Source organism: Parasteatoda tepidariorum, chromosome 9, assembly GCF_043381705.1.
Source record: "Parasteatoda tepidariorum isolate YZ-2023 chromosome 9, CAS_Ptep_4.0, whole genome shotgun sequence".
Taxonomy (NCBI): Eukaryota; Metazoa; Arthropoda; class Arachnida; order Araneae; family Theridiidae; genus Parasteatoda; species Parasteatoda tepidariorum.
Window position 1 is genome coordinate 14,431,752 of NC_092212.1, and position 15,912 is coordinate 14,447,663.

General features: G+C 30.9%; 1 protein-coding gene across 1 annotated transcript in view; it reads right to left on the reverse strand.

Annotated features, from left to right (window-relative positions):
- LOC107440461 (multidrug resistance-associated protein 1) overlaps window positions 1–15,912 on the reverse strand; it is a gene marked incomplete in the record, with an annotated part of 56,196 nt that overhangs the window by 13,040 nt on the left and 27,244 nt on the right. Inside the window, 9 exon segments of the mRNA XM_071185973.1 lie at window positions 141–340; window positions 422–587; window positions 4,648–4,792; window positions 8,391–8,508; window positions 9,914–10,009; window positions 12,213–12,366; window positions 13,045–13,235; window positions 14,128–14,295; window positions 15,525–15,701. Of these exon segments, the coding sequence (XP_071042074.1) occupies window positions 141–340; window positions 422–587; window positions 4,648–4,792; window positions 8,391–8,508; window positions 9,914–10,009; window positions 12,213–12,366; window positions 13,045–13,235; window positions 14,128–14,295; window positions 15,525–15,701 (1,415 nt within the window).

The window sequence follows — 15,912 nt, forward strand, 5'->3', positions numbered from 1 at the left end:
TAAATATTTTCTATATATTATTCCGTCACAGCTTCGTAATTTACTTCTGACGCGATGGTTTTGCTATACACGCATTTAAATCATTAAAATAATCATAATTCAGAAACTTTTCCTTAATTGATTGAGAAGTAGACAATTACCTATTGCTTCCTATGGTAGATGAAAAGCAAACCATATGGTTGTTGAGTTTATTTTCAAAACTTTCAATGAATTCTTCTTGCACCTTGTATGCCCCAATTGAAGACACTCCTTGGATAGATTCCAACAACTGACTGTAGATGGGTGATTTTGTTGTAGATTCCAATCTTCTGATTTGCCGATAAGTGTTCAGATGCAGTTTCTGAAAAGTTTATATTTTCATTTTAAAGTCATTCAGTGGAATTGAAATTAAATAACTTTAGGTTTTTAGAAAGTTACTTACGAGAAAAATATAGTAAAGGACGCCAAGAGGAAGAAGAGAAGCTAGAAAAATGGGAGCATTTCTTCCAATCATGTAGAAGGATGCAATAACATAAAGGATGCAATTTAACCAACCATCAATTTGACCATAGAGCTCAGTATCTATAATATCCAAATCAGAACTGAACCTGTGGGGAAAATATTGAGTAATTTGTAAACTCTCAATAATTCAACTGATCAAATAATTCTAACTGAACGTTACAATAAATAATATTATAAGAGTTTGTATGTACTTATAGTCATAATACTAATAATGCGTTCAATGGTTGTAATACTATAGTAATAGTTTGCTTTAATGCCCGGAACTTAGTTAAATCAGAAAGCTGAAATTTTTAAAATTCAGAAAAAAAATCTTTTGGTTAATACATTGTGAAAAAATAATAACGAAACCGGTAATTAATTTGTTCGATTTTCATTGTTGAAACTTTAGTTAATAGTTAAAAAAGTTTAGTTAACTTCATCGTCTCGTAAAATGTAGTTAGTTGAATTTTGATACGAAGAAAGCAGATAATTTTCTCGCGTGAATGATAATTAATTCCATCTGCCTTTTAATTTATTCAAGAAATATTAGATAAATATATATATAATGCAATATAATTTGCAAGGAAATTTTAATGAATTAGTAAAATGTAATGACTTAATAACTTTAATGATTTTTTTCCCGATATGTACTGCTTGCATCAACGATTGAAAACTTTAACCCTTTCGATATTTTTATAATAGTAAGCGGAACTATTTATAGTTAATAAACTGGTTATCATTCCGCCCAAACAATAACAAGTCTGTTTTTATACTTGACTTGAGAGTTTCCAAGAATGAAGAAGGCTGAGTTATTTTAATTTAGCAGACAATACAGAGTGAAAACTTCCTAACCAGGAAGCGATTTTCCATTCCAGCAGCTTTACGACTCTCTCTCATGTTTAACATTTTCTTAAATTAAAAAAAACACTTGATTACTGACCTTTTGCTTTAGTTCAGTTAAATTTTAACCATTTCAGGACGGGCTCGTCATAAATTTATTCGTACAAAATCAGGATGGTAAAAAATAAAAAGCGGTAGCTTAAATTTGGGCATAGCTAATTTGACAGATTTATTTTTGCTTTTACTTCACATCTAACACATCCAATCCATATGTGATAAAAGTGTAACTGCACAATTTTTAATTCGAACTAAATAGTGGTGAATTAAATAAAGCAAACTATCATTACCCACAAATAAACTGATTAAGAACTACTTCGGTTACCAGTTTTATATTTTTACTCTGATCGATACGGTTTCATGTTGGCACGTATTTGTGACAGTCGGTGCGAAAGGGTTAAGCTAATTTTAAGTTATAATTTTAAAAATTTCCGGTCAATTTTGAACATACTGATTCGATTGAGGAGAGTTTTAACTATTAGACTATTCAAAGTAATCAAACAATTGAAATTTTGCTATTCTCAACTTTTGATAATCATAGCTTCCGCTCAACATATGAATAAGTTGCGCAGAAGGCTTTAATAGTTAGAAAACTTTTATTAGAAATAGTCAACAATTAATTTTTAAAATAAATATAAAAATGTTTAAAACAGTTAAAAACTGGTAGATATTTTATTTTTGCTTTTAATTTAAATCTAATAAATCCAATCCATGTACTACAGACATGCCAACTTGCTCCAGACAGCAAATAAATATTTTCAAGTGGTAGTTTATCAATTGTGATTTTTGGTTTAATAAATTCAATTTAGTAGACTTTTATCCACCACTATTTCTAAATATTTTGTAGGCTTATATACTTCACTACTTTGTAATAGTTATTTAATGCTATACCTTTGAAAAAGCAAGCAAAAACAGTCAAATATTTGCAAAATTTAGTTTGTAGGTATTTACCGTTTTCTTAATTATTTTGGCCTGTCCGGAGCAGTTGGCATCTCTGGTACTATATTAAATATTTGGGCACCCCAGACCCTTTTCCCAATCATCTTTAACTTGAAGTAAGGGAGTATTCATATAGATAGATAATCATTGAGTTCTGATTGTGTAGCTATATGCAGTAGGGCGCTAAGATCCTAATGTGAGAATATGAGTTGACGTCTTAGGGGCCGTTCAAAAAGTACGTACATCCCGAAGGGGGGGGAGGGGATTTTCTAGTTTGTACGATGGGGAGGGGGGAGATATTATACAAAGTACGTACATTATAATCATACACCAAATTTAAATTTGACTTTTTCCTACACACTCCTTAAATAAATATTTAATTTTATATAAAACATAATTATTTTAATTTTTATGAAAAAGGGGGGTAGACAAATAAAATGTACGTACTCTAAGGGGGGGGGGAGTATGACTTTATGTACGGTAATGTACGAAAGGGGGGGAGGGGCTAAAATTTCTCAATTATTGTGTACGTACTTTTTGAACAGTCCCTTATCAAGGTTGGATAAAGAGTAATTATATAACTTATCTGTTAGCAAAGTATTTATCTAAACTAAGTAGTGGTGAAATAAATAAAGCAAACTATTATTACCCCGACCACAAATAAACTGATATTAACATAGTTTGGCTAATAGTTTTATCTTTTTTACCCTGATTATCACCGCCCTTATAATGTAAATATGACTCACTCGTCTCCAAGTGGTTAAAAGAAAAATAACTTGAATTATAACTGCGACCAACTACTACAACTTCTTCAAAAAATAGATCTAGACGTTTAAGTCCACTGTACTATAAATTAGTGACCAAGAAGTCACCTTGATTTCTGACTACTCCTTTGACATCTGGTCTCTGACAATTTAACTTTAAAAAGATTGAAGAAGCAAATTTGGTCGTTTAAATAATTTTTGTGTGTAGATCAATTAGATATCCAAATTTTTTAAACGTAATATTGAAGTAAATAAAACTAAGTATAGACTTCATCACAGAAATTCTATGGTACTAGATTTATTGGTAACCACTTTTTTCTTTCCACTATTTATTTATTTTTCTTTGAGTTAAAAGTACCTTAATTATGATTTTGTTCCTAAATTGTTATAAAAAAAATATTTTTCTTAGTTTATAAAGTGACATTAAAATTATATGATCTTTGGAGGCTTCGCCCCCTGCTCGCTGGCGCTCGCGAACCCCCGGAACTGCTTTCGCAGTTCATTTCGGAATGATTTGCAATCCAATGCTCGCTTTGCTCGCTCATTGGATTCGTTCTTAACGTCTAGTTTTTGTATACTTTTTTGAATACTGAAGTTCCGAAAACTTTTCACTGTAGAAAATTCTAAGCCTGTAAATTTCAATATTAATTTGAAATTGCAAACAGTTCACATATTTTTCTTAATCATACTATTCTAAATTTCAGTTGCTGAGAAAAGTAACAGTTGTAAGTTTTGTTTGAAAGTCTTTCCCACCAGAGTGTTAAAGCCATGTGTTGTAAAACAATATGAAATAGTACTCTGGATAGTCGAGAGAGAGAGAGAGAGAGAATTTTTTTAAAAACACAATTGTTAATTTGGGCATTTGGCGATACAACACTTATAGAATTGAAGGATTTGTTACGTCAAGCGCTCAGGTATCTCAATTTTGATCTAGTTGCGCTTCTATGTCATTTTGATTTATGTTGCCAAGTTAACTTACAAAAAATTCTATGGCTGGCAACAGCATTTTTATTTTTTAAGTTGTTTATTTTTATTTCTTTTAGAATTCGTTTTTTTTTTGGAGAAATGTTTTTTAACCTAACAGAATTCTTTGCCGACTGTTTTCTCTATATATAAAGAAAATAAAGTAAATATTTAAGTGTTGTGAAAAGGATCTTATTTAGTTGTACTAAGTACTTCAGCCAAAATTTGGGAGCCACGTAAGAGAATTATATATATTAGATCAGAAGCACATCATTAAAAGGCTGAATGCTTTGGTGTTTTCAAAACGTAAACAAAACAAAGCAAACGTTGCCACCGGCGGAAAAGAAATACAGCTAAAATTTGGGAGCCATGTAACAGAATTATATATAATAGATTATATTCGATTGGGTTAACAAAATAATTTGATTAAACAGAACACTATTTTTCCAATTGCACTTAACAATTAGTTTAATATTGATAATTGATAATGAAAAATTTGAATGCAAAACCACCCCTGATAGAAATGTCTTCGGTTAAAAGACAGGCAAAGGATAACATATTTTTTGTGCATAAATAAGTTATGTAATAAAAAAATAAGGCAAACCTGTTTGTAATTCTACCCATTGGTGTACTATCGAAGAAAGACATCGGAGATTTTATAAGGCTATTCAACATTTTGTTATGCAATCGAGCTGCAGCTGTAATCACTCCATGTGCTAAAGAGAAGCTTCCTATGATGACGAAAATTGCTAAAACAAAAATAAAAAGAGTGGTACTTAATTTTTTTTATTGCGTATTATTCTGGAGTGTATGAAAAAAAATTAAGAATGAGATTATGAAGTTGTTAAATATGCTGGATATGTAGGGTACCTCACGCGCCACCAACCGATTCATCTTATACTAATCTGTTAAAGTCATAAAAGAATAAGCTTATACTGGTAAAAAAAAAATAAAAAATAAATGAATAATTATAAAAAATAAATAAAAAAAAATTTAAAAAAAAGTTGTTAAATATTAATTATTAACGCTATTTTAAATGAAGAAATGTGATGAATATAGTGATGGAGGCGTTTTCCAAGAAGCGATATTTCTTCATCAAGCTGGTGCTTAGTATTGTTTCGACGTAGATAGTTAAAAAGCGTTGAAAAATCACTAATAGAAGACAAAATAGACACTAGCAAAGCTTTGCGTGCATGGAAATTGTCGTGTTTTGCGCCAAAAACGATCATAAGAACATGCTCTCTCGTACTATTGGAAAATGTGACTTATCATTGCATTGCCCTTTAACTATTCAAATCACAGTTGTTTACCACATACAAATATTTTTAATGTTTATTTAAAGACACAAAGCCTCTTGATTTTTGTGAGAGATTTGTTTATGTTAAAACTGGCAACAAAATGCTCACGTTAATAGATATTTCTTTGCTTCACAAAGTTGATTTACAATGATTTTTATCACCATTACATAGACAGGGCAGCCAACTTCCTAAGCTTTTTAAAAAAACATTTCTTATAGTGGCAGTTATAACCGTCGATGAGCAGCCATTTCAATTTTGGGTTCACGACTACTTATGTTCAACTCCTTAGCCTTGTAATTTTGAACCCAATTCGGAAGACAATGGAACTCCTGTTTCAAGTATAGGGAGAAATTTGCTTCCATGGAGGACTTTTGGATGAAACTAACCCTCATTCGCGTTGCATGGAAAGGAAAATCACAAGAACCTGCCCCGGTTAGCCTTACGGCACTCTAACCTCTCAGGATATTTTACCGACAACCTCTGAGGATATTTTACCACTACCACTGAGGATTTACGTCAACACTCTTGTTGGTGTGAGACGGGTGTGGAATTCGTATCGATCAGCCGTCGCTGGGATTCGAACCCAGTTCACCTCATTAGAAGGCGAATGCTCTATATCTTGAGCAACCAAAGCTCTCTAAGAGTGGTAGCTAAGTTTATGTTTTTTATGTTTTTCTTTTTAAAGTCACTCTCTACACCACTATATGTAAATGATTCGAAAGTTCATATGATACGTCACTCTATTGTTCTCTCGTAGGTTTTACGCTCAGTTTGATACAGAGGAGCTGATTCGTTTAGATAAATTACTTAGCAAACTGCTCATTCAGATAAGATCAAGTTACCCTGGAGACAATGAATACTCATACTTCCTAAAACTGACAAATGCAGCTTATCACGTCAGATGGAAGTGGAAAAAATTTCAAGCAGAAGAAAACAAGGTGATGAATGAAAACTCCATTAAAGTCGAATCAATAATGACTGAAACTAATCCAAGCACTGCAGACTTAACCATGGAAAATAAAGATGAAAACTTGAATAAAACATCGAACATAGAAACTGGCACGGACATCAATATTAACAATAATACAGAACCACCAGCAAAGAAAAGAAAAAGGAAGAAGAGGCAAAATGCAGTCAAAACAATTGAAGATAATTCTACACTCATGTCTACAAACAGCTGTCCTTCTTCTAGCCAACATAAATCAACAGATGACGTCACTACCTTGCCGACAACAAAACCTAAGGAGGTTACCGACAAAGTACGGGATCCGCCCAGCAAACCTGAAATAACACCGCAAGCCAGATTTATTAAGGTTTTGGTCCGGGACCTGCCTATGGACTTTGATAAAGATGTCATCAATGCAGAATTACAGAAAAACAATATTGAAGCCTTTAAAATAGTGCAGTTTAAGAAGAGAATGGGAGAGGCCTATCGACTCCTTCCACTTTTTCTCATAATCCTAGCATCAACGGTGAATCATCATAGAGTAGTCAAAGTCAACAACATACAGCAGATCCCGATCAAAATCGAACGATTTCGAGGAGGAAAATTATGGACACACGCAAAGCCACTGCAATGCACCTGCAAGGTGTGTAAAATGCGCTGAAAACCAAAGGTCTCATGAATGCAACAAAGACAGAATAACTCCTCCAAAATGTTGTAATTGTTACAAAAACCACACAGCCAACTATACTGGCGAGACCAGCCCCAGCAGAAGGAGCCCTCGAGCAACATCAAATTCGACACCTAAACTTGCTCACCGATTAGTGTCATTAATCAAAGAATTAAAGGAATTGCTCAAAAATGAAGAAGTGCTCCGTCTTCTGAGAGAGATCATCGAGGAAACATCTCAATCCCAGTGAGTTCTATTTTTATTTTCAAGACTCTCAAGTTAAATTCACTGAGCTTTTCACAATAGACTCTTACTTATGTTAAATTAAATTACATCAAATTTTATTTTCTGATAATATAGCCAATTTATGCATATATATTTATCAACTTATGCAAGTTAAATTCTTTTGCAAATTCTATTGTATTTAATGAACAATATTTCTCTTATATTTACATATGTCAATTTAGATTCGATTTTCAAATGTTATATTTACTATATTTATTTATGTCAACCTATGTATATATATTTCAAATTATGTTTATATTTATATATGACAATATGTGTCAATTTAGATTCGATATTCAAATGTTATATCTACTATATTTATCTATGTCAACCTATGTATATATATTTCAAATTATGTTTATATTTATATGCTTTTATTTATATGTGCAAATTTAATTTCGATATTTAAATGTTTATTTACCCAAGCAAAGTGCTTGTAGTTTTGTATTAGCAACCACATCGACTGCTAAATTCAAAATGTTATCACTTTAAACTTATGTAAATTTCTAGATGTAAGGGATAGGGGACGCTGCGCGGCTCAGGTGCCCAATTTTTTATAAATAAAGTAAAGTAAAACTCTCTCGTAGGGAAACTTTTAAGATGTCGCCGAAATTTCCAAGTCTTCTGAAAGCTGCCAGTTTCGCGCATCAGAAATGCGTCCGTTGCGCTCACGCCACCTGAAAAACAGTACCTTCATAACTAATAAAATGGGTTTTCTGAAGGCGAGAAGCATAGTTATAATATTGATACTTTTTATGATTGACCGTAATCATCGTCTTACAGTCGAATATTTAGTTCTATCAAAATAAACAGCGAAAATATTTCGAAAACCGAAAAGACTACCGAAGCCCACGTGCAGCGAGCAAACGGAGAACTTTGATTTTCTTTCTTTCTAAGAAACGACGAAATTAATGCAACAAAGCTATTTATGGAAGAGCACATTTTTAACGAGACTGCAAACAATAATTTTTATCACAATTTCATTTTTCAATTGAAATATTGTAATACTTTTTCCAAGTTACGCTAATTTGCCTGAAGTAATTGAAAGGAATATAAAAATAGGCTTGTTTTTAGTTCTATTAATCCAATGACGAGTTAACACTGATTTAAATTTAGTTATCTATCGTTAATATTAAAAAGTATCTCATTACCTTGTCCTAAGCCTAACGCACTATAAATTTCCAATCGATACGTTGTGGATGAAATGCTATGTGTTCCGTTCACTTTAGGATCTGTGGTCCATTTTCCTAACCAAATATTGGCATAGGTCTAAAAAGAAAAACCAATCATTTAGAAAAAAGTCATTTTAAATAATGTTTTTTATAACTCTTCGGTACTACCTATTCTTTCTTGGTGAACAATTTTGCGGTTTGCAAATAGCCTCAGTTATTTTGCCCTGTGACAAGCTAATTATAGAAGGGTTCCAGTATTTTCTAATCAGCCTGAAACTTTTCTGGCTAATTGCAGTGAGCCCGAATACCTTATGCAAATTTGAAAGTACATCTTAAATAACCTGATTTATTTCAGGCTGTTTGTAATAAGTCAAGAATATAGTAAAGACTTAATGTAAATAGGTTTACCAAAAGCTCATTTCAATAAGCCAATGCAAATTCAGTCCGATTGTGTTATTTTTCGCACGTTTCTAATTTATTTATAGTCATATAAGATTATTGTAATTAGTTTAATAAATATCAGGCATATTAGAAATTACTGAGAATTTTCCCAATTAGCCTGAAGTACTGTAGAACAGCAGAGGCATTTGCAATGCACTGGAATTATCAGTTCGACATCATGTCTTAAAAAGATTCACTGCGAAAAGAATATTATTTTGGGTTTTGCAATTTTGGACAAAATATTAAATAATATGACTTTATTAAATGTTACTAAATCTTAATACATTTATTTCGAAAAACCTGACATCATAATCGAAATTTAAAGGCTCTATGGAGAAAAAACTATCTATACAAAGCAAAAATTAGAATTATCTATTAAATTCTAAAACTAAAAAATACACAAATTATATTAATTAGTTTTTAAATTCTTTTGCTTGCTTACGTATTTTCTAAAAGAGGACTTATACAGTCACTTTTTATACAGTTTTTGTACGCTTAAAGTTGCCACGTGTTAGTGTTGGCAAGTTAGGTTGACTTTGATGAACACTCTTAAAAATGATCGTCGATTTGGGTCTCAAAAACTACTTAAAAAAATCAATTAAAGAAAAAAAAATTCTAAGGCATATAAGTTCATTAAGTCAGGCTCTTTAACATTTTCAGGAAATTTTCATTAAATGCCCGTGCATTTTTGAATTTCAGTCTTAGGGCAAGTTACATTAATATTATGTGTCTTATGAGTCTTCTGCGTCTGAGTGAAGTCCTATAAAAATTAATTTTCACCGAAAAATATTTATTTAAAAACATAGTTAATCATAACAAAAGTATTTATGACACATTTTCTAACTTCCGCCATAGAAATTTTAGTAGTGAATGTTAGTATCGCTTGCTATATTTATGTAAATAATGTTAAAAAAATAAACTTGACTAAAAATTATATTCATTTGAAAATATTAATACATAAAGTACCTTCTGCGAAATAGCTTGAATGAATTGTATTTTATAAGTTTTAAATTAAACTTAGTTTCTAAAATGCATGTTACTTTTTTTAATAAACAACTTACCTCCATTATAACGTAGCATACAAATCCAAATACAGTTATAACCCATAAAGGGCAACTCATGTTCTTCATGTAAGTCCAATACACATGGCGATGTACCTGTAATAGAAAATAACTACTTATTCTATAATGTTTTACCAACACACCATTATGATCCGAGTATTTTTGATTGCATAATATACTGAAAAAGGATCGGAGATCTCTTTAACAGAAAACTAGGCAAAAAGCGTTACTATTGAAATATGTCATGTCATAATATGGAAAGAAAATCACCGGTGCTAAATAAGTAAGTAGAATGTTTGGAAATGGTAATCTTTTCAGTTCATTTTCTGACAGAAGATAACGCTGAATTGGCAACTTTAATAATCTATGATATTTAAAAACATAGGATACTCTATTTGGGAACCATTTGAATTAATATTACAAAAAAAAAAAGGATTTGGTTGCTAGTGCGAGTCAAAATTTTATCAAAGCTATCGCAAACTTGTTGCAATATAACTTTAATTTTAGATTAATAATTTTATGAGTAATTAATACAAATCTTCTAAATCAGTGTTTCCCAACCTTTTTTGTGCCATGCCCCACCTAAGCCATTCTAAAATTATTATGCCCCCCTATGTAACATATACATAATTTTTAATATTAAAAAATTTAGTTTTTCACTTAAGAAACTTAAATCACTGCCACACTGTCTATCAAAGTTGATTCATCCATTTGCACTGAGAATTTTCTTGTTTTCATCTTTTCAACATGTTGTTTTTCAATATCTTCACTCATTTAGTTTATTCTTCTGGTAACAGTCTTGTTACTGAGTGGCATAGCTTTTACATCTTTGTCATCTTTTTCAAGAACAGTTTTAAGAGATGCTGATATTGACGGTTTTAATGAATTCTCTCCTGTAGTATGATTTTTTCCAGATTTAGCGATGAATAAAAAAATTTGATAACTAGCCTCAAGAACACGATTATGAGTTGAAGTGTGAGCAGTAAATAGAGACTTTACTGTTGTCCTCTTTTCAAAATTTTTCTTTGAAGTTTGAAAGTCCACGCGGAGTCTGCCGCAGGGAGGATAACTTGACGACGCCAAAAACCCAGTTGATATTCTGGTCTCGTCGAAAGAATTNTAAATGAAGAAGGCAGTTTCTCTGTTGAAAAAACTGACATTTCAAGTTTGTACACAAAAGCTGGAGCATAGAAATCAATCTATGCTGAAAATAACAAGCATGGCAAAATGAAACAGTCATAACGTCACAGATGGCGTTGCCGAGAAAGCCAATCAGCGAGCTCAAAATCTCTTGGGGATACTATGTGTGTAAAGAGAGTTTATATGCGGCCCGGAGCAAAAGGGTTCAACTCGTGTCGAGTGCATTTTTGAATTGCCCCCCTTAACAATCAAATTGCCCCCCAGTGGGGCGTGGGCCCCACGTTGGGAAACACTGTTCTAAATCATTTTTGATTGCATTAACGGGAAATATATATTTAGAAAAATCGAATAAAACTGAAATATATTTGATAAAATGTATTGCAAGATCTCTGAAATCACATGTAGACGTTTCATTCAAAATATGGTAGTGTTTACATTGTGATACGCAAAATAAAGCAAAACAGTGTGAATAAGGCACTGATGGAAGTATAGGAATAAGCACATTATAGTTTCTGATCCATAAATAGGATAAATTCTGTTAAATAACACTTCATCTGAGTTCAAACATTAAATGACAGTAAAAAAGTTACGAGACAAACTCGTGCCATGTGAATGAAATAACGGAGACAGTAAAATAAGCTTGAACAAAATAATAAAAGAAAAGAAGAAAAAAGTTTGGAGGTGTGGTTTGGTGGACATTCCCAGTCGCAAGATTTAAAAAAAAATAGTAATGATATCCAAATATTGAGAAAAGATGGGATTCCAGAAAGATTATTAAGTAAATCATCAACTTTTTTTCAATATGGAATGATTCCCAGAAATCACAGTCGGCTGATAAAAAGCAAATTTGAATGGTTACAGCAGGAAAAAAACTGTAACAGAAGAAAACTTTAAAATCAAAATTTCCCGATAAAAAATCTGATATAATTTAGTTAAAGTTAGATAACTTTTTTTTTATTTACTTCATCGTATTTTTCCCTTCCTTTTTGTAAATGCATTTAATCTTATAAAAATATTTTGTTACTTGCAACGGCTTTATATTTCTTTTTTAGAGAAATTATCCATCAACAGAAGAATCATACTTAATTACAAATATTAAATTGAAAACTATTTTCCTATCTTAAAAAATAAAATACAAAATTTTTTTTCGGATGCTTACTTTCCCAACTTCCATTCTCTCATCTTCAATTAATCGATACGTTTTTTCTGCATCTCTTGCGTCAAAAGATGCATTTAATTTTTGTTCTTTACTCAAGAAATCATCTGAAGTTTTTGAAGAAGTAGAATCAGTTGATATGTATCTGCAGAGCATTCTAAAAATCAAATGTAAATATTGATGCAAATGTAAATATAGATACAAATGTAAATATTTCATTGCAACAGATTAAAGTTACATCGTTGATAAAGTTACTATGGATATCGAGAAAAAACTGAAATTCTAAATTCTAAAAAACGAAAATTCTAATCTAAAAAAAAAAACGAAAATAAATGAAAAATCAGAACGAAAATAAATAAACATTTAATTTTAATAATTTTTAAAATATAATAACTAAAAATATTCCTGAGCAGCAATGAAATTTTTGATAAAGACAATATCATTTATTTATTATATGATTTGTATGTGACTCATTTATTTATATATCTATTATGTTTTGGGAATTTTAAGGAATTTTTATGGGTATGAAATTACTTATATGATTATGAAAATGATTTAATTTGTCTAATTTTACATACGTATGTTGAACTTGTGTTAATAAAAATAGTAATTCCTAAGAGCAAGGGAAAGACAAGGCCCGATTTTCTTTTAAAAATGGAGCGTCGATCAGTAATATAAAACATAGTAAAAATAATAATAACTTGTTCTAATTCTTCTTTTTTCAATAAAAATTAAATTTTTAATACAAATTTAATTACCATTTTGAAAAAAAAAACTAGCTGCGCACAGCAGAGCACAGCTCATAACGTAATAAGAACTGCAAATGAAAAGTTACTTTTTATTTTCATCTGTGTTTTCCTCTAAATTCTTTTGGCTCGTGTGTTCCTGAATAAATTCCATAAAAGATCCATTTTGACTCAACAAGTCTTGATAAGAGCCGATTTCATCAATTCTGCCATCCTTCATGCTGACAATCATATCCACTTTATGCAGTACTGACACATCATGGGTAACAAGAATTCTAGTCTGTAAGCGAAAATTATAAATCGTAAGAGCTAGCTATGAAATATAGAACTGAATAGATACAAGTACCTGAGTTGACAATTTTTGATCTTTTCCTTTACGTAATACTAATAAGTATTAAAAAGTCGTAATTTCTATCAAAACTTGAGAATTTAACAAAAGTTTAGATATTTAAACATGATTATGGGATCAACCAACGCCTCCAACTACTGAAAGTCTCCACACGGTTTCTCATAGGTAGTCCGATCAGACCACTATGAAGGCACACTATATAACGAAAGAACCATTTAATACATAATCTAGTAAAAATAAGAAAGTTAGAGCAAATCTATGTCGAGAAATTTGTTTAATTTATGAATAGGATTGGTTTGTCATTTTTACCTGTCAACCACTACAGATTCAATTCTCAAATATGTATGATAAATTTCACTCAATTACTTTTAAAATAGAATTTGGGTTCATGCGCTCAACTTGGTTCATTTTTTAAATAGTCTGCGCAGACTACTTTTAAAATACCGTGTGAAAGCTCAACCATCACCTCCTACATTAAGAAGCCTCCACACGGTCTTTTATAAAGAGTCCGTTCAGGCTGTTTAAAAAGTGAACCAGTTGTGCGCATGAATCCAAAACCTTTTATAAAAGTAATTGAGAGAGATTTATCTTATATATTTGAGAATAGAATCTGAAGTGGTTGACAAGTGAATAAGGCAAACCAATAATATTCATAAATAAAATAAATTTTTAGTCATATATTTGCTACCACTTTCTTATTTTAACTATATTCAGTATTAAATGACTCGTTCGGTAAGTGTATATCCTTCACAGTGGTCTGATCGGACTAAAAACCGTGTGGAGACTCCTCATAAATAGTACTAATAAATTATTACTATCTTACCTTTTTTCTCAGTAATCCATCGTTTCCAATGATATCATCGAAGAGTGCTTTACGAACGTGAACATCCACTGCACTGAGTGTGTCATCTAGAAGGAAAATTTCTTTGTCTTGATATACAGCACGCGCCAAACTGACACGCTGTTTTTGACCGCCACTCAAATTAACTCCCTACATATCACAAAAAAAAATTTAAAAAGTATTTTTATATTTAGTTCCAGAAATTAGTAGTACAAGTAAACATATTTCAATTCGTTACTATCTAATTTAAGAAGTGCACTGCAGAAATAAAAAGATAACAAAGTCCTGAATAAACTTGGGTAATGATAATTCAATTTCCAAGCACCAAGATGCAATCATCATGGTTTAATAGGACGCCATACCACGTGAGAAACGTTTCGTCACAAATTCCCTTTCGATGATCAAACTGCACAGACAGTATTTGAACTAACAAAATCAGGTAAAAAGCGTACTCTCTCATAATAATCATTTCTATTTTTGACTGCTTTGGATTTTTGAGAGACAAAATATGAGAGGAAGTCGAAATCAAGAAAAATGGGATCGCAATTTCTCCCATTATGCCGACTAAACAATGGAAACCATATTTTCCAAAATGTCTACATAGTTTAGAGATTAAAAAACCAAATAGAAATCGTGAATAAAAAAAAACAATAAAACTTATGGTTTTCAGTATTCTGGTCAGATGGAATTAATATTTCTATGACCAAAATGTATATATAAAAAAACAAAAGCCAAAAAATGTATGAGGAAAAAGGTATATAAAATTTATTCAGTGTAAACCAGCAGCAGATATTGTGAAAAAATTAGTTTTTTTTAAGATTACTGTGTCCTGATTTATTTTTTGACACATAGTTTTAAAAACCGTCATAAATTAAATTTTTCGTGATCAAAACTTAAATCGTAAATCTTGCTATCAGTTAATATATAAGAATCGGAAAAAGTGGCATTAAAGTTACTTACTTTTTCCAAATAAATGTTAGCATTTAAATAATTACACTATTAAATATTAAATTCTTTAAAAATAATTAACCTACCTTTTCGTTTATTATTAATCGAATTAATTTTGTTGAACTACGTAAATTCGACTCCCGTGTCATAAATAATTTGTTAATTAATTAGTAAAGCATATGAAAATTTCCCGGATTTTAGCATCTTCGATAGTATAATTACTAATGGTACGTAGGAAAATTAGCATAAGTGAAAAATTAACGCAGAGAACTAAAAATTCAAGTAAAAACGTAAAACTACGTCATCCATCCTCGGATGTAATAATGGAAAAAAGTAAATCAAGGTGACCCGTGTTAGAGTGACAATGAAAAAAAAACTTGAATTTATGCAATTTGACCACATAGTTTTAAGTTATTTGGAAGGAAATTTACCTTCTCACCAATTTCGGTGTTGTCACCGGCTGGCAAAATTTCCATATCAGGTCTTAAACAACAAAGATCTAACACTTTGTTGTATTTTTCTTCAATTAAATGCTTCATCATCAAAATATTTTCTTTAACTGTGCGATTCAAAATCCAAGCTTCTTGTGGAACGTAGGCCAAGCTACACTGAAAAAAAAAATATTAATTTTGAGAAACACAATTATTTAATTAGTTTTATATAATGGAACAATTATGAGCATAGTTCTAAATGGGTATTAATTTAATTCTATATTGCCTGAAATATATGTGTATAACAAAATTGATACAGTTCGGAATGGGTGTTCAAGAAAATTAACGTATATATATATATATATATATATATATATATATATATCAG